Source organism: Ptychodera flava, chromosome 5 (assembly GCF_041260155.1).
Source record: "Ptychodera flava strain L36383 chromosome 5, AS_Pfla_20210202, whole genome shotgun sequence".
Classification (NCBI taxonomy): domain Eukaryota; kingdom Metazoa; phylum Hemichordata; class Enteropneusta; family Ptychoderidae; genus Ptychodera; species Ptychodera flava.
The window spans coordinates 10770309-10796828 of NC_091932.1; the positions used below are offsets into that span (position 1 = coordinate 10770309).

Consider the following 26520-nt stretch of genomic DNA (forward strand, 5'->3'; position numbering starts at 1 on the left):
TTAAAAAGTGAAATCATCATGAATCGAATGGCTTATTCCTAAGTCACAATTGACTTTCCTGTGGAGACGATGACCAAAGCGTGACGTATTTTTCTGAATCACGAATCGCCATTTTACATTATGTCATCGCATAATAGAAAAGCAAAAACAAATTGTTTATACTAATTTCTAGCACAGAGTAACATAGACAGAGTCGCAACGCTTGCATGCCTTTTGTTCCATGGTCGTCTCGGTAGACTATTGGCTTTTCATATTAAAATGAGCTCCAAAGGTGTTAAACTTTTTGGAGGCTTTGTTTTTGGTTGATAATTACACGAGATTATGCGAAAAATACGACGAGATGGCATCGTACTGCCAGTCGCGTAGCAACCATAGTTACTTTGTGAGCTCTCAGGCCAGAAACACTGCTTCACGCCAATCAAAACATAACACGCCAGCAGTTTCATAAACATGTCCTTCCTTGACGCACGTGTAAAAGAGGGTATGACTGACCGTAAACCATTGAGTAAAACCAGACAGTATCGATAAAAGACTTTCAAATTTGGTTCAAACACACTCATTATATATTCATAAAATATGAGAGGAATTTTTAAAACGGTAAAACTCATTTTCCTGAAGCTCAAAACACTCCCGTTTTCGCCAGCACGTCAATTCTGCTCAGCAGCACACGACAACAACAACACAAACTTTGCCGAACATACTTTCGCTTAACACTTGGCGAAAATCCGAAAATTACCGAAGGATTCATGGTCGGCACTCTTCGGAAAAGAGAGGCGAGAGCAACCTGAGGCGAGGCGAACATGGATGGGTTACGTAACCGTTTCACGCCTGAAACAATACCCGTTGCCACTCTATCTATGTTTCTCTATGTTTCTCTATGTTTCTAGTGACCTAACTGGAAAAAGTCTTCTTTACAGAAAATGTAAAATAACGGCGACGTCGTATTTCTGACAAAATGACACTTTCAGAGAAAACAAACAAATTTACATTTTTGAAAGAGTTTTCTTGGATGATCCTCATTTGATCGTATATCTTCATTAGTCTCGTAAACGACGTTATAGAGGATATTCATGTGGATTTCAAACGCTGTTTTCCCATGTCACCGGAATTTTTATCTTTGTAGTAATCCTACTTCGAATTATGTCTCGATATCAATCGCACGTATTTGCCACACGTTTTAGCGATATACTTTTATCTGCTTTGTTGAGAAATCGGAAAGTGTACTTGTCCAGTATGCTCTTGAAGGTCTTTCAAGTATCTTGTTGCTCGAATGAGCGCATGCGCAGTTAAACACTTAATGCAGAAAATGACCCGGTTTAGGACTGGTTATCATATTATAATGATTGCGCACAATGGCATAAATACGTTAGAATTTGCACTGTCTCCTGAACCCAAAATTTGTGGATTGTTTTGCTAGATGGCATAATACGCGAGTCGAATTAGAAGACGTTTAACAAATTTCATGAGAGCATGTGATACAATCAAGGGAGAAACTTTCGTTGTATTTCAGTAACAATGGTCATTTGTTTAATATTTGAAGCAACTGTACATTTGATCGTGCAAATTGATTTCAAATAGGTAGAACTTGGCTTTCAACGAGTATTTAGCCTGAATATGGCCTTCTATTTTATCAGTTTGTAAAAAGATCTTCGTGTCAGTGATTTTGATATATATATATATATATATATATATATATATATATATATATATATATATATATATATATATATATATATATATATATATATATATATATATATATATATATATATATATATATATATATATATATATATTATATATATATATATTGTTATGTAGGTCATTTCCCCCACACTCATCATGACCTGAGTTCAATTAGTCTAGAACATTCTCAAGGTCACTGCCCTTGATGACCTCACAACCTTGAATTCAATTAGTCATGTTTGGAATGTTCTGGAAAGTTGATTAGTTGTGTAAGGGAGATAATTTTAGAACAGTAATTAGCATGTCAATAAAAGTTCTAGATTGTTCTTATATGCCTTTATAAAAGGGACGTGCACAGCTTCCAGTCAGACTTTTGGGATCGTGTCTCTTGTGTGTTACTAAACTCCAGCAGTAGTCATTCTCAAGACTTTTCAAGACCTTCACTGTCAACGCTGGATTTATACTGTGGACTTTGTGCAGCTTCAAGCCTGCAAGCCAAAGGACTGTTCATTCATCCGACTGACTGTTACAACTCTGAGACTGGAGCTTTGCCGTCCCAGCTGAGATAAGTAGTCTGTACACTTTTAAAGCTTGTACTCTGTCCCTGACTTAGCAATTAGTTTTGTTTTCGTAATAAATTTTGTTTAAACGGAAACTGCTGAGTTCACCCTTTTGTTCGTTTTCTCTGCACGTAACAAATTGGGGGCTCGTCCGGGATACGAATATTTTGAGCCGTTTGAAACATTTTGACAGCCTTTTCAAAACTACTGTATACTGTGAACTCAGCAAAATTCAATCATGGCGGAATTCAAGCCAGACGAATTTATGGATGACCTCGATCAGGACGCATTTGATTCCCTCAAAAAAGACAACCTCATTGCACTTGCCAATTTCCTTAAAGTAGATGTCAAAAGATCTATGCGCAAGCGAGAAATACAGTTCAAGATTGCAAAACATTTAGTTAATTCTGGCCATTTTGAGGAGTCTGCCTTAAAAGATTATGAGCCTGAGTCTTCCTTTGAACTCAAAAAATTAGAATTGGAAATACAGGCAGATTTCGAGCTAAAAAAATTGGCATTAGAAAAAGAAAAAGAATTACAAATGAAAGAAAAAGAATTACAAATGGAAAAGGAGAGACAGGCATTAGAAAAAAGAAAAATACAAATGCAGTTAGAAATGGAAGAAAGACAGAAAGAGAGGGAATTGGAAATGAAAGAAAAAGAATTGCAAATGGAAGAAAGACAAAGGGAGAAAGAAAGAGAGGAAAAAGAAAAGAAAGAGAATTAGCAGAACATCGACTACAGTTAAAAATGAAATGCTTAAAGCTTGGATGTACGGGAAAATCTCCTCTTCCAATACTTCTTACATCACAAAACATTTACATTAGTCCAGCCCTACCAAGAAAAATATGTTGACAAATATTTCTTTCATCTTGAGAAAATTGCTCAGAGTTTGAATTCGCCTAGGAAGTCCTGGTCTATGCTTTTGCAGACTGCTTTGGTGGGTAAAGCCAGAGAAATTTACATTCAGTTGTCAGTAGAGCAGGCATCAGATTATGATTCTGTAAAGGAATTAATTCTCAAGGGCTATGAATTGGTGCCTGAAGCTTACCGTCAGAAATTTAGGGATTGTGAGAAGGTGAAAGATCAAACTTACGTTGAATTTGCTCGAACAAAAGAACAACTGTTTGATCGTTGGTGTTCTTCTGAAAAGGTCAGTCAGAATTATGACAAATTACGACACTTGTTTTGATTGAGGAATTTAAAAGGTGCATCCGGAGTGACATCAAGACGTTTATCAATGAACAAAAGGCAGATACATTAGAGGTTGCTGCACGTTTGGCCGATGATTATTCATTGACCCACAAATCTTCATTTCTCAGCAAACCATCCCAGTCCTTTTCATACAGAAACAATGCAGGTAAATTTAACTCCTCCTTTTCATCCAAGAATTTCTCAAAGGACAGTAGGAAATCAAATGACAACAGTTCACAGAGTTCAAGTACACTCCACATCATCAGATCCCAAGTCTCAATCTCCTTCTGAAAAACAGTTTGGTACACTTTCTTGTAATTATTGTAAGAAAGACGGCCATTTAATGTCAGAGTGTTTCAAATTGAAAAGAAAACGTGAAGGTCAAAGTAGTCAAAGTGGATCTAAGCCCACCGGCTTTATTTCTTCATCAACTCAATTAGAGTCTAATAATGTGTGCAACACATTTTCTGAGGTTAAACCCTCTCATCCCCAATTAATGAGGTCAAGGTCAATTCTTCTCAAGATAGCATTATGGGTATTTTCGAGCCATTTATTCATGATGGTTTTATATCACTTTCTAGTGATTTCTCTTCCGCTACCCCTGTCAAAATTTTAAGAGATACCGGGGCTTCCCAGTCTCTTTTGTTGGCAGATACCCTGCCGTTTTCTGAAAAGTCATTTTCAGGTTCTAAAGTTCTTATTAAGGGGGTAGATTGTAATGACTACATTCCTGTTCCTCTCCATAATGTCTATTTGTCTTCGGACTTTGTTTCTGGACCTGTGGCTTTAGGTATTAGGCCTTTTTTGCCTTTTGAAGGGATTCACCTTCTTCTTGGAAACGACCTTGCTGGGGACAAGGTCATTACTAATCCACTTGTGACTGATAATCCTAGTTTAGATCAGGATCCAGAGCCAATTGAACAAGAGATACCCGATTTATTTCCTTCATGTGCCATTACTCGAGCCATGTCAAAGAAAACTTCCGAGAATCAAAATACTCTCAAAAATAATGTCACAGATGTTGACTTAAATGACACCTTTCTCAGTCAGGTGTTTGACACGGATCATTCCGTTATCCCTCGTGGATTTGAAACTTCCAGTAAAACTTCTGCTGACCAAAGTCAGACATTTTCTAGATCAAATCTCATTGCAGAACAACACAAAGACCCAGATATTTGTCTTTGTTTGACAGGGTAGATGATGAAGGTAAAACTTCAGATAGCTCTGTTTCCTATTATACAAAATCTGGTATTCTCATGCGTAAATGGAGACCTCCAGACGTTTTGGTTGATGACGACTGGGCTATAAAACATCAAATTGTGGTTCCAAAGCCCTATCGTGCTGAAATATTGTGCCTGGCCCATGAAACGCCCTGGGCTGGTCATTTGGGAGTAAGGAAAACTTATCACAAAATTCTCAGTCACTTTTATTGGCCTAATCTCAGGCAGGATGTAGCACATTTCTGTAAAACTTGTCACACATGTCAAATGGTAGGAAAGCCAAATCAGACCATTCCAAAGGCCCCTTTACAGCCAATTCCTGCATTTCAAGAACCATTTAGTAGGATACTAATAGACTGTGTTGGGCCTTTACCAAAAACAAGATCAGGAAATGAGTACATGTTGACAATTATGTGTACATCAACTCGGTTCCCAGAAGCCATACCACTGAGAAATATAAAGACAAAGACTATAGTGAGAGCTTTAGTCAAATTTTTCACTTTATTTGGCCTCCCTAAATGTGTCCAGTCCGATCAAGGCTCCAACTTTATGTCTGGAATTTTTCAACAAGTAATGGATCAGCTAGGCATTAAACAGTATAGGTCATCCGCCTATCACCCAGAAAGTCAGGGTGCTCTTGAGCGATTTCATCAAACCTTGAAAAACATGATTAGGACCTACTGTTTTGACACAGAGAAGCAGTGGGATGAAGGAATTCATTTTCTGCTCTTTGCTGTTAGAGAGTCAATTCAAGAGTCTCTTGGTTTTAGCCCATTTGAGCTTGTATTTGGACATACAGTCCGTGGCCCACTTAAGCTCGTTAAAGAGAAATTCCTATCAGACGACGATGATTGTCTGAATATTTTGCAATATGTGTCAGATTTTCGTACAAAACTCTCTAAAGCATGTGAATTAGCCAGAGAAAATCTTGAGTCATCTCAGCAGTCAATGAAAACCAAATATGATAAAAGCACCTCAAAACGGAAGTTTGAACCAGGTCAAAAAGTTCTTGTTCTACTTCCAATTCCTGGCAAACCACTCCATGCTCGTTACTTTGGGCCATACCTAATTGATAAGAAATTGAGTGATTTAAATTACATCATAATAACACCTGACAGGCGAAAACAAAAACAGCTATGTCACATAAATATGCTTAAGCCATATTTGGATAGGGATAATCCTACTAAAACAAAGCCTGTCAGTACAGTCAGTTCTGGCCATTATGAAGATAGTGATACTGAAACTGACTTGAGTGAAAATACTCTAAACTCAAAGCTGGGCTCGGTCAAGCTTCAGAACTCAGAAATCCTGGAGAAGCTGGAGTCTACAAAGTTGGCACACCTCCAGCCAGAACAACAACAACAGGTGAAAGAACTGCTTCATGAATATAAACACCTGTTCCAAGATATTTCAACGAGGACAAACATCACCTATCACAATGAAGATGTCTGCGACAGTAATCCAGTGGAACAACATCCAGACAGACTGAATCCTGCGAAAGCGGAATATCTCCAGGAGGAAGCCAAGTATTTGCCGAACAATGACTTTATCGAACTCAATAAAAATAACCGGACTTTGCCATGCATACTTTATGCCAAATTCAGTGCCATTTCAAGTTTTCCAACAACAAATTGCAAGAAGATAGTCATGGGACATCCTGTTTGCTACTTTTCACACAAATTTAACAAATCCCAGAGAAACTACTCTACAATTGAAAAAGAGTGTTTATCTTTGATATTAGCTTTACAGCATTTTGAAGTTTATGTTACTTCTTCAAATCAGCCAATAGTGGTTTATATTGATCACAACCCTCTTGTTTTTCTGCAGAAATTTAAAGGCAAAAATCAGAGATTGCTAAGATGGAGTTTAATGTTACAGGAGTTTAATCTTGACATTAGACATATCAAAGGCAGAGACAATTTAATTGCAGACTGTCTCTCTCGTATTTAGAGTTTATTGTTGTTCACTTTCAAGAAATTTTACTTTAGAGTAAAACAAAATTTGAGTACTTAAATCCTTTCAAGATTACATTTGTAAAAGAAAGATTTTTCTTTGAAAAATTTTCTTTTTTTGAAGAGGGGGTGTGTTATGTAGGTCATTTCCCCCACACTCATCATGACCTGAGTTCAATTAGTCTAGAACATTCTCAAGGTCACTGCCCTTGATGACCTCACAACCTTGAATTCAATTAGTCATGTTTGGAATGTTCTGGAAAGTTGATTAGTTGTGTAAGGGAGATAATTTTAGAACAGTAATTAGCATGTCAATAAAAGTTCTAGATTGTTCTTATATGCCTTTATAAAAGGGACGTGCACAGCTTCCAGTCAGACTTTTGGGATCGTGTCTCTTGTGTGTTACTAAACTCCAGCAGTAGTCATTCTCAAGACTTTTCAAGACCTTCACTGTCAACGCTGATTTATACTGTGGACTTTGTGCAGCTTCAAGCCTGCAAGCCAAAGGACTGTTCATTCATCCGACTGACTGTTACAACTCTGAGACTGGAGCTTTGCCGTCCCAGCTGAGATAAGTAGTCTGTACACTTTTAAAGCTTGTACTCTATCCCTGACTTAGCAATTAGTTTTATTTTCGTAATAAATTTTGTTTAAACGGAAACTGTTGAGTTCACCCTTTTGTTCGTTTTCTCTGCACGTAACAATACATATATATATATATATATATATATATATATATATATATAATCTGAAGATAGTGAGATGCATGAATCTCAAGTATATTTGAAGTAATTTGTTATTAATTATCATGCTAAGCATATATATGAATTATATATATATATATATATATATATATATATATATATATATATATATATATATATATATATATATATGTACATATAACAAAGTATCTTAATTTTTAATATAAAGAGATAACGGGTGTACGATAATATTATGATTTACAAACTACACCCTTTTATGGACTCGGTCAATGCCCAACACACCGTTCTCTCATTCATACATGATTGTATGTATGCATCATCCTATGCAATGCTAGGCTGAAAATGTCAGTGCTCTAGATATTTTAGCGCCCCCACCGATGATAACGTCATTTAGAAACAGACGGCATTTTGAATTGTGCCTCTTTAAAAAAGTATGAAAATGTGGTTGAAGTTGTAATAGTGGTAAGAAAGTGCAAGAAAGTATAGCAACTTTATTGTGATCTGAAATAGCTTGTGATGTAATTCATGTCACATCGTTATTTGCGGCAAAGTCGAGACCAATAAATACAAGTGTTGTCATTACGTCAACCTAAAGAATACACTCCGATTGACAAGTGATGCAAAAGCAACGTGATAGAGGTTTTCCAGCCTTTCTTAGAAGGTAGTGTGGACCATTGTTGTATATGTAGGTACCGAGTAGGGAAGCACTGATAACCAGCTATAGCTATACCCATTACCCAAGTGCAATTTAAGATGTTGTTTAAAGTAAAAAAAATCCTGAACCAATGCTTGCAAGGCGTCTTTTTTGTCAGTTTACCTTAATTTTTTGGTCCTCTCATTCTTTCAAAGCAAAAGTACAATGTTATCATAAATTAGCAAACACAGGTTGAAATTTCCAGAACAATCATCGTATTTCGAAAAGTTGCATCCAGCAATGTGTCAGACATCTCACAAGATCAGACATAAAAGCATTCTGGTCGTTTAGGACGCGATCATAATGTTCGGTAGAGCACAGTATAAACTATTTGGAACTTGACAACTTTTTCGTCAGGTGAGGGGAGACTTTCAAAACTAGCTTTAATCGAGAGGATCTGAAAATAATAGTATCAAAGAATTACTGTTAAAGTGCGACTTTTCATCCTGCATTGGCAATTGTGTTGCACCATACAGACACAATGTCAAAATTACAAGCACACTATTTTAGACCACAGACATTAATGATTTTCATTCCTTCTTACGATGTTAAAAGATGGTTTTTTTTAAAATTTTGTTATAGTGCACAACATTGGAGATAAACCACTGACAGTTCCTTTATGTGTCAGTGCGTCATACTTGGTGCATTCGAAACTCGCTCTCTGAGTAACATTTATATCGGTAATTCTTGGCTTATGAGCATCACAAATAATAAAAATTACTTGGTTATACAGTTTCCTCAGCACGTCACAGGAATCATATATTTGCTCTAAAGTAGTTTGCGCCTCGAAAATGAAAGACTTACACTTTGTCGAATCTTTCCAAATTTTGGTACAAGCCAAACCAATCATGTAACATTTAACCACACTTCAAATTCAAACTGCCGTCACTCATGTACTAACATTAGAGGAAAAAATAACCTTTTGATTTCCCCAAAAGTAAACAAATGGAAACTTTCCTTTCTTCCTGAGCTGCAAAATAAGCCCCTCACGCATGGTTGATCAAAACGTATTATGGATGTTTTGGAGCCCAAATATCTTCCCAGTGGCGCTTTCTACCTTCAGCAATATTTATTAACACACATACAATATTTTAGTTAATGATCAAAGTATGACGTAAAGAATATAATTTTAGGGAAACTTAAAGTTGAGGCACATGTGTGTCTTAATGAAAGAGAGAATTTCTCATTTCTCCTGTCTGTTTTAGAATAACGATACGTACATTGTCATACGTCACGTGAATGTATATAATTTCTGACTGTAAGACTAGGTATGGAGTCTGACGTAAATTGGTGTAGCTGCAAAAACTAAGGATTGGAATCAGATATAACCATAATCAAGAAAAGTAAATATCATTGACCTATCTTAAAATTTAGCGAATAGTACGGGGTAATTCACCTGTAATAAAAGTTATGTTTTCTGGTGAAGAAATAACCTTGCGAGGTCATCTAACCTGTTACTTGCTTACCACTACCAAAAACTAGATCAAATTTTTCTATAGTTAAACGTTCTTTTGCTTGAATTCGGGTTTCTCTCGCATTGTGTAAATTATTAAATAGTCCTGTGGAATTCGAAGTACCTACGTACTAATTAGATGAAGAATTAACCACTTGCACAAGATTACAATAGACAAGAAAACAGTGAAGCTGCCGTTCCTGAAGACAGATTGAAGATCTTGCAGTGGTTCTGTTTCTTGCTTCAGTCGACTCACTTCCATTCCGTGCTTGCGGGGCAATAAAATATACCTTTCTTCCTTCTTCGGGAAAGCGCGTAGTTTTCCTCAGAGAATTAACTATCTTATATTTTATATTAAACATTGCCTGGTTTTTATTGGGACTTGAGGTGATGGTTTTCTGTAAGAATAATCGTGACAGTCAGGTGAAAAGTACTTGACCCCTGATACACATAGAAAAAAGTATAAAACACTGTCGGTGGAGGTCAATTAGTGGGATCTGACATACTGACCAGATGTCAGAACGATTTGAAACGAGGCTGCTGTATATGCTAGTAACGTCACACCATTTACATGGCTCGTCGAAAGTCATAATGTCAAACGGTGGCCACATGATCTGTAAAGTTATAACGACTACGCCTCCGGGGCTTTGTTTCTCTGTCTACGGCATTATCGACGTCACATTGGACGATAAAGAATGGTCGTTTGGATATTTCTCGGCACCGCGATATTCAGATCTTTCTGTTACTCATTCCAAAGTAATTTGTAGGATGTATATAATGTTGCACTCTCTTCGATTTAAAGGTAGCTTTATTCACTGTGGCGAGCATTCTAACGCCACTGGCTCCGAATCACGAGTATTTTAGGAATACTGTCGAAATGTCTCAAATCAAAGTAAAAATAAGAAGAACAACGTGTTTCATATCGTTGTCTTGTTGTGTTATATCTTTATCAGCGCTTATCACTCGTAAGTTTGTTAACCTTACTTGCGAACAAACAATCTTCTTGATTATCTCTTCTGGAGTGAAAGTCATAATGTGAATGCATCAATTACCAGTGTGAGCTTGCTAAAATTATACCATTTAACAAAAATGACATTTACCAGAGAAGTGTTACTGTTGAAGGTCATCGCCAACAACACCTCGCTAATAGCTAATTAGCGTTTAGTAATGAGATTTAGATCTAAATCGTGGTAGAATCATACAAATACATCGACGTCAGCTACTTCTCAGTTATTACTGAAAGGTCAAACGAAATCGATACAATCGCATGTTGCGTAAAGAAGATAAAACAATAGCCATGTTTTTGACTTAAACTAAATAATCAGGTAAGGGAAAATGAGAGAGAGAGAGAGAGAGATTTGTTTTAATGGATTAACATACTACCCGTTATCGCTGATGATCCAGATGGGTAGCTGTTACCAATAAAACAATAACCAGACACAGATGAATATCAAGAGGAATGAGGGATCCGTACTCCTATTGCGGTGTGATTTCAAAAGCGCTCTGTATATAGGAGTACACTTTTATAAATGACATCAAACGTATTTTTTTTGTTTGGGCCAACCATAGATTCGTAAGGCACCCATATACATGTATACCGGCCACCCACGTCGTACCTGGACCATGAAATACAAGGAAAACGAAAATGCATGCATAATGTAGATGTCACAATTCAGTCCTGGAAACGAGCATAGAAATACGCGCCTTCCTGAACGCATGTAACATGAGTACGATTTCTGTGAAACATTGTTATGTAATTAGACTGTACATTTTTGGCCGTGATAGAACACGGTAGAAGGATAATCAAAGAGGCTAATATGACTTGTGATCTGTTCTTACTGATACCAGAATAGCTAATGGGTACCATTCCAATCACAATTTACAACAAGTCATCGTTGATGACACGGTCCCCACTTGTTAATGGGTACTTTAATTACAAGATCTCGGAGAGGATAGAGATCAATTTGATTGTACCAACTTTGAATAAAATCGGTTGATACATGTTTGAGTTATAGCCCAAGACATGAACATGATAACAAAATGGCCACCAGGCAGCCATATTGCATATTGAAAACTATTGAAACTATTGACATGCATATTTATGACATAGGTCAATGTCCTTCTACCAACTTTGAATAAAATCATTTGAGAGGTGCCTAAGTTCTGGCTCTGGACCTGAAAAAAATATAACAAAATGGCCGCCTCGCGGCCATATTGGATCATATCGTGAAACAAATCGACGTAGACATGTATGACATAAGTCAATGTCCTTCTACCAACTTTGAATAAAATCGGTTGATACATGTCTGAGTTACGGTTCCGGATAGAAAAATATCGTTACAAAATGGCCGCCGCGCAGCCATATTCAATCTTATCGTAAAACAAATTGACTTGCATATATAGGACATTAGAAGTAATCCTTGTCAAGTTTGAATGAAATCACTCCAGGCATCTCTGAAATATCTGCACGACGGACGGGCGGGCGGACGGACGCTCGCAAGCATGCACGCACGCGCGCACGGACATGACCAAACCTGTAAGTCCCCGTGACGGTGTTTGTGGGGACTAAAAAGACAGGAAAATTCTTAATGGTGGAATTTGTGAATGCAAAGCGTTAAAGTGTCGAGCGGGTGGTCTTTGCTCATATGCAATTAAAAGAGGATTCCTTGGTTTTTAATGGATGTTCCCTGGCTTAAAGTAGGCTAACACGATACAAGAGTTCATAATAGAAATTGTGACCATCAAGAAGTTGTTGACTTTGCAACCTGACGATTTGCATCATCATTTGAATCACCCTGATGACGGTAAATGTGACGCATTCACCAAATTCTTAGAAACCATTTTAGTTACTGCCATCGGTAAAGAACTACGTTTGTGTAGAATGGGACTTGATGAGTCTGGGCTCAAAAAATTAATCATGACATCTTCTTTACGGGTTCGCTCTTGTTTTGCTATTGGAACTGGCAGCAATCAAAGATTAGTGGATGATTTTACTACTGTGAAACACATTATCTTGACAAGTGCAGAATTCGAGAGACTTGCCGTTGCCTGTGATGGTCTACTTTGAATGCATATGTAAGAAGTGTTGAAAATGTGAAAGGAAGTTGCGTAACCGGTCGAAAAACTCATAGTAGGCGTGGGAGTCTTACACAGTCTTTTATGGTAGCCCTCTTTCTTGTATGAAATTCGTAACGCACTGCATTACTTAGAGACTAGTTTGCAAATTATTTACTAGAGACCAGTGGCTGTAATTTTTGGTAATTTTGTCACTATTTTTGTTGTATGTGCCATCGCAAGATTTTGTTCTTCTCCCAAAAGCATGTGGATATTGTAAACCGCAGTGTCTATACGTGTAACGTGTACTCAGTCTGTCATTGTTTACAGTTCAATTCTTGTCTGGAACAGAACTCACTTGTCAACAAATATATAAAAATAAAATGTGCATACTTACAGGCTGAGTTGACAAGCTGAATAATGTATCTCAACATGCTTTGAGGAATTAGTGCTTGATATTACAAACATAGATAATGAAAAAAATCATCAAGTGTTACACTTGTGATATCGAAAAGCGACTCCAATTGTGTTGGACGTGTAGCTGCCTTTGAGTCGTAATTTGACTTGTGCAGATAACACACGAAATGTGTAAGCACGTCGCCTTTGTTCACACATTCACTGATTTGTAAATGTTGTGAAATGCATCTTCTGTTTCAACATGTAGTGTACTACCGAATAGCTTAACGTTACATGTTTGTAAGAGCTTATTAACATAATACCCAGCATGCTTTGTGGATATTGAAGTGGCAAAACGCGTACCCTGTTGAGCTTATTGCTGTGTGAATGTAGACGTAGCTATCACAACTGTGCCTCCGATGCAGCGTTAACATTAGAGTTCCCGTGACAGCATTACTTCACCTCCATGGTAAGATTGATACTAGACTATAACGTGAAGAGAGATTTTTAGTTATTCATGAAATCATATGACAGATTACGATCGATATGTATTTTCGTTTGTGATTTAATTTTGATCTATCAATCTCCTTTTTATTTTTCATTTGTGCAGAAGCAGATAACAGGAAAGAATCTGCGTGACAGGGAAGATCAGAGGGTAGAATTGGGCGGTGTAAGTGTATTCATTTTTAATACTCACTTGCGTTTTGACTGGGATCTTCAAGGATAAACCATGTAGGTTCCTAGTTTGTAGCATTCGGGTTGTGATGATTCGTCATTACGAGTGTTATAAACTACTTTTGCTCAAATCTAAATTTGCGAGCATTACCCTGATCAAACTGTGGGAAGTAGCTCTCTTGGACCTAGAATATTTGATTGATTTGAACGCATTTTACCTTTATCTTGTGAGGGACGCAAACAGGTAGATCAAAGTGTATGACATCGTTGCTTATGTGCAATGCACTAGAGCGAAGAGAAGTCTGTCCGTAGATGATAGCAATGCCATTTATAAGCTCCCATCTGTCTGGTTTCAACGTGATGGATAGAGAAGTGTCGAGAGTTTAAGCACTGTGAATGCGATATTGGCATCCTTACACTCGTTTAATGCTAATTTGTTGCTTTGCAGTTTCCAGACAAACTCTAAATGTTGACACAGCAAGACAAGTATTCCTATTTGGAACAGTTATTGGAGGACAACCCTCTCACCAAAGAACGTGTTAGCACCATCATGGCAAGCAGCGACGATTTCTTCGACCTATGCGGCGATTTGAGTAGTTTCAACCTCACCACTCTGATCAGTGCTAACGGTACATCGGTCAACACCTCATACTCTGATGTCTTTGACTGCGAAAGCCAGATTAGAGCCTTGATTAATGCTTTCATCGCTCATGAATATACCCATAAAGAACTATCGACGATATTCCTGATCATTTTGTATGTCCTGGTATTCGTGGCAGCAGTGATGGGCAACACACTGGTCATCGTTGTAGTTGCATGCAACGCTCATATGAGAAACGTTACAAACTACTTTCTAGTCAATCTGGCTGTTGCAGACCTTTTGGTGGCTATATTTTGCGTCCCGATCCAACTCGGCTACGATATATACACTAATTGGATTTATGGAAACACCATGTGCAAGTTAACTGGGTTCTTTCAAGGTAAAACATTCTGCAATTTTTGCATCAATTGTGAGTCCGTGGAATGCAAGAGTGTATGATGCATGGAGTTCTTGATGGTGAAGCTTGGTGTTAAAAATCTGTAAATTCAAGAAACTGATTTAATGTTTCTCTTGTCGTTGTTCTTTTTGTGTTGTCTTTGTCTGTCGATGCGTAACATTAACTTTAATGTTGCAAGTTAAGCAAATATCGACTGTCATTGTTTTGATGCATCTCTGCAATAGAATGTAATATACTAGTACGCATATTCTTGTAAAAACTCGCGATACGAAAGACGCATACACCAAGCGGCCAGAAACTCATCGCGAGATAAATACTTAAAAATTAATGTTAAAAACCAGATTGTGTATTGCGTCCTGACCAATTTATTAAACATTTACGCGATGTTCTAAAATAGCAACAAACGTCTATTAAACTTGTTTGTTTAGCTCCACATAGCTCATTCATCAGTTTAAAGTATGTCCATCACATTGCTTATTTGTTTGAACATACGATCCCAGGAAATTCGGTACAAATTTACTAGATAGATTTTCCTCGATATATCAGACGTTCAAAGTACGCCATGAGAGTAACAACCTTGTAACTGACTTTTAATAAAAGATAAGGCTTCAACTGATACATTAGTGATAATGTTTTGCATGTCATATACATTGAAATTAACTAGGGTAGAGCCAACCAACTAAATTAAATATTGACGAACTTGATGGTGATCAAAACATATGTTTGACATATGTTCGACAGTGCCAATGATTTCACTATGTATCACAACACCCTGTGTACACAGTACAGTATGTATGTATGTATGTATGTATGTATGTATGTATGTATGTATGTATGTATGTATGTATGTATGTATGTATGTATGTATGTGTACGTATATGTGTGAGTGCACGTGCGTATATGTGAACTGCGAGAGGAGTCGCATAAAATACCACGCTTTATAAAGTCTGTTATGACTTTTTAACATCTTCGTTGTATTTCCATAGTAATTTTCTTTGTCAGAGTGTGTACTAAATCTCGAGCAAATTGTTGAAGAACACCTTATTCGAAATATGCTTCAGTCTTTTGCTATCAATAAGCTTGAACAATTACTGACTCAGCCAGAAAAATGACTGATGGATCACTGTTAGATCAGTGCAGTACCTTCAGCATTACGCCCATGCTAATTACCCATGTTGAACACATGTCATAAATCTTTATCTTGACATCTTCGTCAAGAAGCGACGTTGATCATGAAAGCTAATCACCGCACTGTAAAATTCACTTCATTGTATCAGTGATAGACAATATGTGAGGCCTTACAATAATAAATATGTTTAATGAGCTGATAAAATTGATATATTGACATTCATTTTTGTCAAACCAATACCTTTGAAAATGGATGATATTCGTCTTCTTGCTTTTTACCAAGTTAGTGTGTGTGTGTGTGAGTTTATGTATGTATGGATGGATAGATGGATGGATGGATGGATGTGGGTATGTATGTATGTATGTATGTATGTATGTATGTATGTATGTATGTATGTATGTATGTATGTATGTATGTATGTATGTATGTATGTATGTATGTATGTATGTATGTATGTATGTATGTATGTATGTATGTATGTATGTATGTATGTATGTATGTATGTATGTATGTATGTATGTATGTATGTATGTATGTATGTATGTATGTATGTATGTATGTGTGTGTGTGTGTGTGTGTGTATGTATGTATGTATGTATGTATGTATGTATGTATGTATGTATGTATGTATGTATGTATGTATGTATGTATTTATGTATGTATGAATGTGTGTGTATTCATAGCACTTTAATACTGGCCTATATTCATAACTTGTTAAATGTGTAACTTCACGCGTAGATGATATCAAGTACTACTGTTTATAAGATTCCTAAGGCGAAGAAATATAAAACAGCGCCATTTTAGAGCATAGAATATTGTTCTTACTCTGATGCAATTAGTGCTTAGCATATTGTGCAACAATGATGCTTATCAACCAAATCACCGACAATGACCTTTTGTCATTGTCATGACCCATGAGATGATCGTTATATCACAGCTTCACGTGCAAAACTTTGAACCTTACGTATGACATCCCCCTTTTTGCTGTCATGACAAATATTCTAAACTGTAATTCTTGTATTGGAAAATGATTTCACAAAATTTAGTAAGCAGATGTTATCTTTGCCAGCGAAGGCGCAACAGTTATATTAACATTCGTCTCAAAAGATAAGATATTTCAGGCAATCTGCTTCGTTGTTGTTGTTGGTTCGTTTCCGTCATTTCAAGCTTGGCTGATACAACACCTTTCGTGGTGACATTGTCAGCAAAATCATTTTGTGCACGAGCAATTTTACAAGTTTTCTGCCGAAGGCTATGTCAACGTCACCCGAGGGAAAATGTTGAAGAGACCTGAACGAATTCTAGCGACAACTACGGTGAAAAGTATCAAAATTTGTTGTGTTTCAGTTTTGTTAAAATGACCTCAATTCTCCAAATATCACCCATGAATGTTTCCAGGATGTAAACATTGTCTAGCGAACCAAAGAACAAGTCCTCGTGGTTTTTAGATCTTAATGAACTACAAATTTAGAAAATTTTGTCAGAGATGGCGTGGACCTTCACTTTTCATGGTCGTTGATCGTTTGTGATTTAAAGTTTCGAGTCGAGTAGAAGTATTGCCATAATTTAGTCTGAAAATATGAAATTGTGCTACAAGCGTTTGTATTTCTCGTTATTGCAGTAGTAAAAAGGTAGAAGAGCAGTGCTCAATATGAATCAACGTTTGTCAATTCCAACAGCACCATTCCATAATATTCATTCTTAAAGGTATACGGTCACCTGTATGCCCATATATAGTCAAAGGGGCATTCCTTGGTATTTAAAATGCGCGTGTGAGGGCGCTGTTTTATAAAAGCGGCCACCCGCTTAAAATCTGTGATCGGTTAAATTTTCTCTTTCCATAGTAACTGTGGCAAAATTGGAACAGGTGACAGTATACCTTTAATAGGCACATTCCAAGTAAAATCTACGCAGGAAGGAAAATAATTTTAATTATATCATACCAGTACATTGGTGGCGCAAATACAGCGATCTCGTCGGTTGGGACGTGAAAATAACCGTGCTATACTTGCGATATAGTACGATTTGAACACTTGTATGTGTTCACACCAAAATATCAATATTTTGTTATTATATAATATCATGAAACTACCTAAGCAATTGGTATAGCCCTCGGTTTTGACAGTTCACTCTATATGTGCACTCGCTATTGCTCGTGCACATATGTCGTGAACTGTCCTTATAAAAGAAACATTTATCACACTGTCAAAAAATTTGTGCCCGTAGATCTAATAGCGCAATTCCATCAAAAATTAGTTTGGGTGTGACAAAATTTCAACCGACACAGTATAAAAAGTATAGTTAGTTAGGCTAGTCTTGGTAATCTAGATTGGTCATTAAAGGAACGATAAACGATTGATACACCTCCGAGACGAGAAAAAACGAAAACATGACCATGGAAACTCAGGTAGAAAAGGGAAAAACTAAACTTTCAGGGACTCGTGAAAAGTGAGATATAATTGATTACTTCCACTCGATATGGAACCTTACCGCCTATAGCTAATGTGACAGGATGCTAGGATGAGATCAAAAGGCTGGTTCACTTCAGTATTTTCCCCCACAGGCTTTAACCTTATTAACACAGGTGTTGAATGAAGTTTACCTTCTAATACGTCAGCCTGAAGTTTAAAGCAGCGATGGTTATTGTTGTACTGAAGTAAGATCCCTTCGAGACGATACCTAAGCAATGAATCAGTCACGTCATGCTTGTCGTTCAAGCATTGACGATGAACGTTCGCCGAAACCAACTACCAACTTTTGATCCGGTTCTCATTCATGCAACGAGTTTAATACGGGCCTTCAACCTTTCTTCTAGCCCTTCCCTGTACAAGGCATTATTTTATACGACTATAAATACCCCTACCGCACATACAAAATGTAGGTCAGTCTGCATTGCTAGCATTACTGATGTTCAGAAAAAGTCAAACACTCGCACCTTCACATCGCACGACGACGTGTCAACTAAAGTGCCGATAATTAGAACTCACACACCATAAAATTTAAGAGACACTAGTGGAACGAAATTAGGAGAGAGGGGAGTGTTTTTGTGAGGCGAAAGCTTTTGACCCTCAGCGCCACTTTTGGTTTGACGTACAATTCACGAAAATAGCAATTGCAAATTACGAATATCTTAATGACATTCAAACAGAAAATAATTGAACTGTATTTGTCAGCCGAATCGAGAGTTTGATGTTTCAACGGAGGAATCGTGTGCTTCAGGGCTCTTTACACACCTGATGCTAATACCTTTGAACACATAAAAGTACATGTGACATTGCAAGATGACATTCCTATGCACGGAAACTTTTTGACCCCATGTTGATTGCATTGTAGAAAACAACAGTACCGCCGTACAGAGCGTTTAACATATGTCATTTATGTAGGCTGATGAGACACATTATGACGAATGATTATAATAAATTTCTGGATATAATACTTAGTGGTAAGAAATTATATATACATACATACATACGTACATACATACATACATACATACATACATACATACATACATACATACATACACACACACACACACACACACACACACACACATATATATATATATATATATATATATATATATATATATATATATATATATATATATATATATATATATATATGGGAAATTACAATGCATGTATAAAACAAAGTATACATGAATATAATGTTCGAGGATGTGCGTACATATATTTTCCACCAAAATGTATATTTACACAATAGCATACCTTTGATTTTGTGAAGCAGCGATGTAATCTTTGTGTATCAGAAAAGCTACACATTAATCAATGCTGATACATCTATAACGTTAAACAAATTTTCTGTGTCGGTTTCAAACTGTCGCCATCAAAACCAATATTATTAATCGAATTTCAAACCCTCAAAGACTGCGGTAAATCGGAACGTCCAAACCATATAAATAAGGGTGAGGACCTAAGGAAAGGTTAATCTGAGGACTGCGAGATGCATGAAACTTAAGGGTGATCGAGCCTCTAAATTTTTTACCGACAATTTTCTATATTTTTCTGTAACAGTATGAATTATATGTGAGGATGAGATTACGATAGGTTACATGTTCGGCTTTTCTGTCATTCGAATGGGATAAAGTGGGTGTATTTCAAATCCTTCTTGTTCCCAAATTAATCTGGTGACAAATTGATATTTTGGTCGTAATCTCATACATATAAGTCTAACTGTTAGAGAAAAATCACGAAAATTGTTCGTAAAAAGTTTAGTGGCTCGATCACCCTCAAGAAACAGATATTATTACTTTGCACTTGTACTTGTAATTTGTGATATTATTTATAGCGCTCTGCTTATAGCATTTGACGCTGTAATTTCACAGGATTATATATATATATATATATATATATATATATATATATATATATATATATATATATATATATATATATATATATATATATATGTTTGTATGTATATATACATATATGTGATTGGGTTTGATTGGACAAGTTTGATGAGAAAAATTTGTTCTCGTGACGGCATTTGGAGACCAACAGAGAGCGCTAGTTTAACAGGTTCGACTCATTTGCATCAATGACATATAGTTACCTTGTATTGAAAAGCACTGAAGGTTATTTTGGTAATCCTGCAGGAAAAGCCGAACATGTTACCTACCTAAGAAGGTGAAAGAAATTAACTAATAGTGCCTTACAAGATTTTTGCAGTCGCTTAAATCCGAGTACTCCACAGGAAACGCAGTAGCCTCCACAGGAAACGCAGTAGCCTAGACTGTCTTTCGTATGATATAATCGGTCCTGTCGTTCATTGTAATCTCCCAAAACATGAAAGATGGTACTCATGTTGTGCAGGTCTGTAAATAGCCAAGAAACAGACGCATGAGCTGCCATATCCAATTACAGTGACGACTGAGAAATTGCCCACGGGGAGGTATCATTTGGACGCCATTTAATATACCTTACCGATGCCATCATAACCATTAATTACTTTGAGCAAGCTGATGTACCTGCTGCTCGAGGCAGTGCATATAACTCTACTATGGATGAGCATGACGACCATGATTGTCCTGTCTCTGATTGTTTTAGAGGTCCGAATTTAATGTCTGTCCTTTTTCGATCTTCACTGCTGAAGTGGCGTAAGCTGACGATGTGAAATGCTCAACGCAACAAGATAAAGTATTATCGGAATCAATGAAGTGAAATATTATTGACGGGGTTAAAGCAGTAATTTAGCACCGATATGCACTGAAGCGAATCACAAATCTCGGATACACCGCGGCGGAAAGTCTCTCTCACTCTCTCTATTCCCCGTGCAACCCTTTATTTAGTATAAAATTATATCGGGGCCAGCCTTGTAAGGAAATGATATCACCTAAGCCCCCCAAAAGCAAACCAAACAAAAACCAGCAACAAAACTTTTTTCTAGTTTTTCGAACTTAATTTTCAATTTTGGCATGTCCATAGATGTTTTGTTCATTTATCCAATGCTATCAAACTAACTTTGATAATCATCTTTTGATCAGGTAATATAAGGTGCACATGCACTTCTTTTTAGGAGCATTCAACATTGAAGCAAAGCTGTAAGCAAAGTCGATGACCTTGAGATGCGCGGCTATTTTTAAGTCACAGAGGTTTATCTATCTGTAGTACACACTTTGGCATTTCGTGTTATAAATCCGTTTGACTTAGTACCAAAATGCGATGGGAAATGTGAAATTGCAAACAATGCATTCCAGCTTTACATTGATATATCATAAAATGAATACCATGGTATGGTTTAAAATTGTATCACAGGCAATATTTCCAACACCCAACGCCTTGAGAAGTATAGGTACACATAAATGTTTGTTCAAGCTTAATAATCACTAATTCAAGGTTATTCGGAAAAGTACAGGTGCCATACAAGGAATTACGATTTTAAAAACGTGTTTGAAAGGCTCTTATAGCATTGCCATTAGGGAGGATTTCCTGGGGCTAAGTTCAAAAGCCATACATAAAGCTTTAATTGGATTTTACGCGAATATAACACCCTATTTTCAGCTTCTGCAACGTTATAATCTTACGCATGGTCGGAACATGCCACTGTTTGCTGAACAATAATTTGTAAATACCAGTGCTTCATCTATACCAATACAAGATAGATCTGTCTAATATTAACTGAAGCTGCATCAAGTATTTTGATTTTAGTTACCCTGAGAGGTAACTATAACTGAAAGTATTGGACACAAAACTTAGTGAATTTTAGCGAAAAAATCTTGGGATTTATTACCTACTTATTTCGTGCTCCAAGCTTATTCTCTTTTGGGAAAAAACACCTAGTCATAATTTCTGTCGATGTGGCATGTTAAACCGGTTGTTGAAATCAAGAACACATTTGCAGGGCCTATAAGGGAAATCCGCTCTGAATTGCCGTTCAAACCCACAAATAAAAGGACATCGATTCGCAACTCAGTCTTGCAAATATCGACGTATTGTCATATCAACTATCTACATCTAGAAGTCTAAAAAGCCCATTCTCATATAGTTGGAATGGAAAACGTGACTCTCAAACGACGTAAATATCTGCAAGCCTTCAGCCCTTCTGTTTACGGAAACGTATTTTTGATATCTTTCTTGTTCATCCCTGCTGTGATGCTTTGCTTGAATAAATTATTAAATACATTATATAAAATTTTAGTCTGCGTGTTTCTGAAAAATAAGACAACGAAGGCAAATAGCGGTGATGATTTTAAGGTAATATGCACCTCGAAAGTAAAAGACTTAAACTTTTGCTCTAACTTTCCTCAAAGAATCTTTCAAACATTCTCTTTCAAAATCAAGAATAAAAATAGGGGGTCACCGTGCAAATTTTGGTACTAGAGAAACAAATAACCCAAGATTTACTGATATTAGAAATTCAAAATGGCCGCCATCCCTGTGTTAACTCTATGGCGAAAAATAAAAATTTTCGAATTTCAAAAAAATAAGCCGGTGAAAAGTTTTCTTTCACCAAGAGCTTTAAAATGAACCCCCACATGTGGTATATCAGAAGAGAACTGTAAAAGTTTGAGAGTCCGAATGTCTGTCCCCGAGGTGCGTTCTACCTTAAGTGATATATGTTTGTAAATAGCAAATTAATAATGACATTGATTCCTTAATAGGCAAGCAATTAAGCATTCAAGCAATTAATCTAAATTTAGCGTTAATGGAAATCATTAACAAGTTCAATATCATAAATTGTCTTTCTACTTTAAGAATCACTGCTGCATTCTGTGACCTTCAATATCATTTGTCCCTTTTTGACGTCAATTTGTTGTTTTTAACTAATTAAATATGGGACAAAAATCATAACTTAAGTAAAAATTGCCGCGTAAGCGTTGTATATATATATATATATATATATATATATATATATATATATATATATATATATATATAAATATATATATACATATATACATATATGTCTATATATATATATATATATATATATATATATATATATATATATATATATATATATATATAATTTCTGAGATACACTTTCCAGACTTAATAGGCAGCCACGATCCAGTGCGAATTCAAATTATACTTACGCCAATACATATGGCAGTTCAGAGTATAGGAAAGGGCGACCAGTAAAAGGTTCCTTACAATGTAGCAAATTAGTGTGTTGAGAAGATTGAAAATGCGAAAGGTTAGAAATACAATAACGTGTCGGTGAAGAATGCGACAATCGATCTTCTTTTTATTCCTGTCAGAATGTCGTCAGTATAGCCGTCAGATTTAGAAGTGATCCGCGCATTTAAGGCCGACAAATTGTTCAGAAAATCTATGAGGCTTAAAAAGAGCTCTTTTTTTGACCTGGGCATTGGCAAAAGTTATGCTTTATTGACAGTTTTATTTTAATTTTCGTGCTTTTATCGTGTTTAAAACCATTTGTGTTTAATATTGTAACCGAATTAATTGCATCGACTCCTAATACTTCTCCATTCTTTGGTTGTTTTAGGCCTTTTGTAACAATATATATCGGATATAGTTTATATGCCAATGATCGGTCAGCAAGATAATAACCACATACTGTAACCTAGCAATGCTTTTGGCAGATGGCCATAAAAAGTTTTTTTTTGCTCAACTAAAACAGGCATGGCAATATGGAACGTTAGGAGTGCCAAATAAATTTGCACACATTTGTAAGACCAAGCATTTTTAGAAGACAATTTCATAACCTGGATAACACCAAGGCAGTAGGATTGATGCTTATAGATGTCACCGTTAAATTAATTGATAAGGGATCACCGTTCTTCACAATTTTATTGGAGCTTCGTTTCGGTCTATCTCAGATTTGTGCTAGGCGAGTGGTTTTGAGCGTGTTTTGCAATCTTTTGGAAAAATCTTCACCAATGCCTTAATTTGTTCCACTTAGTTTGTGAGCAGTTTGAGGATTTTATGTTTATCTTTGTATTTGGTCAGCATGGAATCATGGCGAGGATCCTCTGGTATGTTGTGCGTTCTTGAGTGTGTGACATCTTTCAAATTCAATGACTTTTGTTGTATTAAGTTCATTTTTTAGTATAGATTTTATATTATCATTTTATCGTAATCTTTCCATGTCTCGTTTAGATTGTCCTCCGAGAATGCAGCGTTCTTTCTTCAATGTCTATTTTCGAAATCGTCTTTACCTCTTGGCAGTTTCTTATTTTCTCGTTGTAGTTGTTCTATACACTTCCGTTTCTCTCCCTATGAATTTAGTTTGTCTCTGTTTTAGTCTGCAACTTTTAAGTTCATGCATTTCGTCCGTGCATTTATTCTAGGTGGCACACCATCTAGTTAAACATTTATAGCTTGAGTCTCACGAATCAACGACTTTTCCAAAGTTGCAGTTTCGTCGCACTTTCCTGTGTTTCTAAGCGTAGCTATGGTGGGCCTTGACTACTTTCAATATTCCCGCCGAGCAGAGTAAATTCAATGACAAATATGCATCATGAATTCTATACACCAAGGAGCTTAGTTTTTTCGCTTTGTGTGCATCTTAAAATTCTCTTTACCGCCTATTTTCCAATGTGTGGAGTTGTTGTAAAGAAAGTTATTAATTGTTAGACAGAAATTTGTAAATTGTACGGAAAACTCCTTTTGAGCACATTTTCTCTAGCCGATCCATTCTTTCAGTTGCCGTGCCTTGCCTCACGACACAAACACATTCTAATGTTGATCTAACCAAGGACATGCAGATGCCTTTAAGATCATTACTGTGGAACAACATCTACACAAGACACGGAGTAAATGCAGTATTTTTAAAATTTCTTTTACCATTTGAGCAACATGCTGGTCTCATTTTAATCTATAATAAATGACTAACCCAAGACATTTAAAGCTTTTTTCACCGGCAACAAATTATCACCCAGAACCAAGGACGGAAGGTCAACTGACTATTTTGCAAAATTAATCTGCTAAGCTTTGTTATGATATGCTAGGATATGCATTGCTTTACTTCTCTATGCTGTGTTGTGTCTTACTATATGCTATTCTATAATATTTACTAGTACATACTTTGCATATCTACTATACACAATCATACTATACTTCTGAATAATCATATCTTACATTGAGCGCACTTAAAAATGTATAAATAATGACACAGAATTATAACAAACAAACTACAACAATACAGTGTACGTGAGACTTGCTTTTAGCTTTTCTCATGGCGTATGCCAGTGACAGTGTTGAAGTCACTGATAATTGAAAGTTAAAATTTCAAATAAACATTCAGTAATTTCAAGTTCATTTGAAACCATTCCAGCCATACAAATGGCCAGCTATAATGATTTCTGGACTATATTGTGCAACACTATACTTAACTTGAGACTCACATAAATATATAATACATGCATAGCATTACAGTTAATTTGTTGATCATATCGCTTCCCATCGAAAATTCCCTGAGCTTAAATATAAACATGAGCAAAGTTCTTCCATATGTGACAAACCCTCAGGGATGCATTGAGACAATATTCGCATTGCACAAAATGAGAGTCGTAAATCGCACGAAAATGGCTTGACAACGATTATGGCAGGCGATATAACATTTGGGTTGTAGACTGATAGACTGGTATGTGCAGTAAGAGTAGGAATTAATCTTTTCAATCCAGTGTCTTTTATTGCTGATGCAGAGAAACAGCAATAACAACTTTAATAGGAAAGAATCCAATTCCAGAACTCTATAATCAGACAATTTCGATATCTCATAAATCACAAATGTGAGCCTTTCCGGTTTCAGGACCCATTTCAGGTTTATAAAATTAATAGCAGAGTACATATTCGGATATATGTACTAGATATGGATGAATGGAAAATGGCAATATACTGTTGCAGTATTGTATGCTAGATGTTGCTATGAAAATGAGAACAGTGCCCCTATAAGAACAGTATTTAATTTGTTTCACTCTTTCTCGTGACGTATTTTGCCGAAGGTAATGAAATATGTTAGTTTTCATGCTTACGTTCGCATAAGATTTATTCATTAAGGTACATGCTACTGAGGCATGCACTGCAGGAAATAAAGTGGTTAAAACTGAAACATACTGGTCCCATGCTATATTTAAAATCTAGTCCAAAATTAGGGTAGATTTGTATTTATTCTCAACTACAAACATCCTCAGACCAGCACTGATTTCTACCATAAGGAGAATGTGGCTCAGTGGTCCGCAGGTATGCCTGTATGTTAAAGAGTGCGATAATTTAACATGTAGTTTGATTTCATGTCTTTGAATTAAGTTCAGCCTCAAAGCGTCTATTGCAGATGCTCTTACTGGTGTTGTT

At 36.3% G+C, this 26520-nt stretch overlaps 1 protein-coding gene across 1 annotated transcript in view; it reads left to right on the forward strand.

Annotated features, from left to right (window-relative positions):
• Positions 1–26520, forward strand: part of LOC139132988 (orexin/Hypocretin receptor type 1-like) — a 119124-nt gene that overhangs the window by 48670 nt on the left and 43934 nt on the right. The window contains exons 2-3 of the mRNA XM_070699332.1: positions 13545–13604; positions 14058–14589. Of these exons, the coding sequence (XP_070555433.1) occupies positions 14076–14589 (514 nt within the window). The 5' untranslated portion in view covers positions 13545–13604; positions 14058–14075. The remainder of the gene's footprint in view (positions 1–13544; positions 13605–14057; positions 14590–26520) is intronic.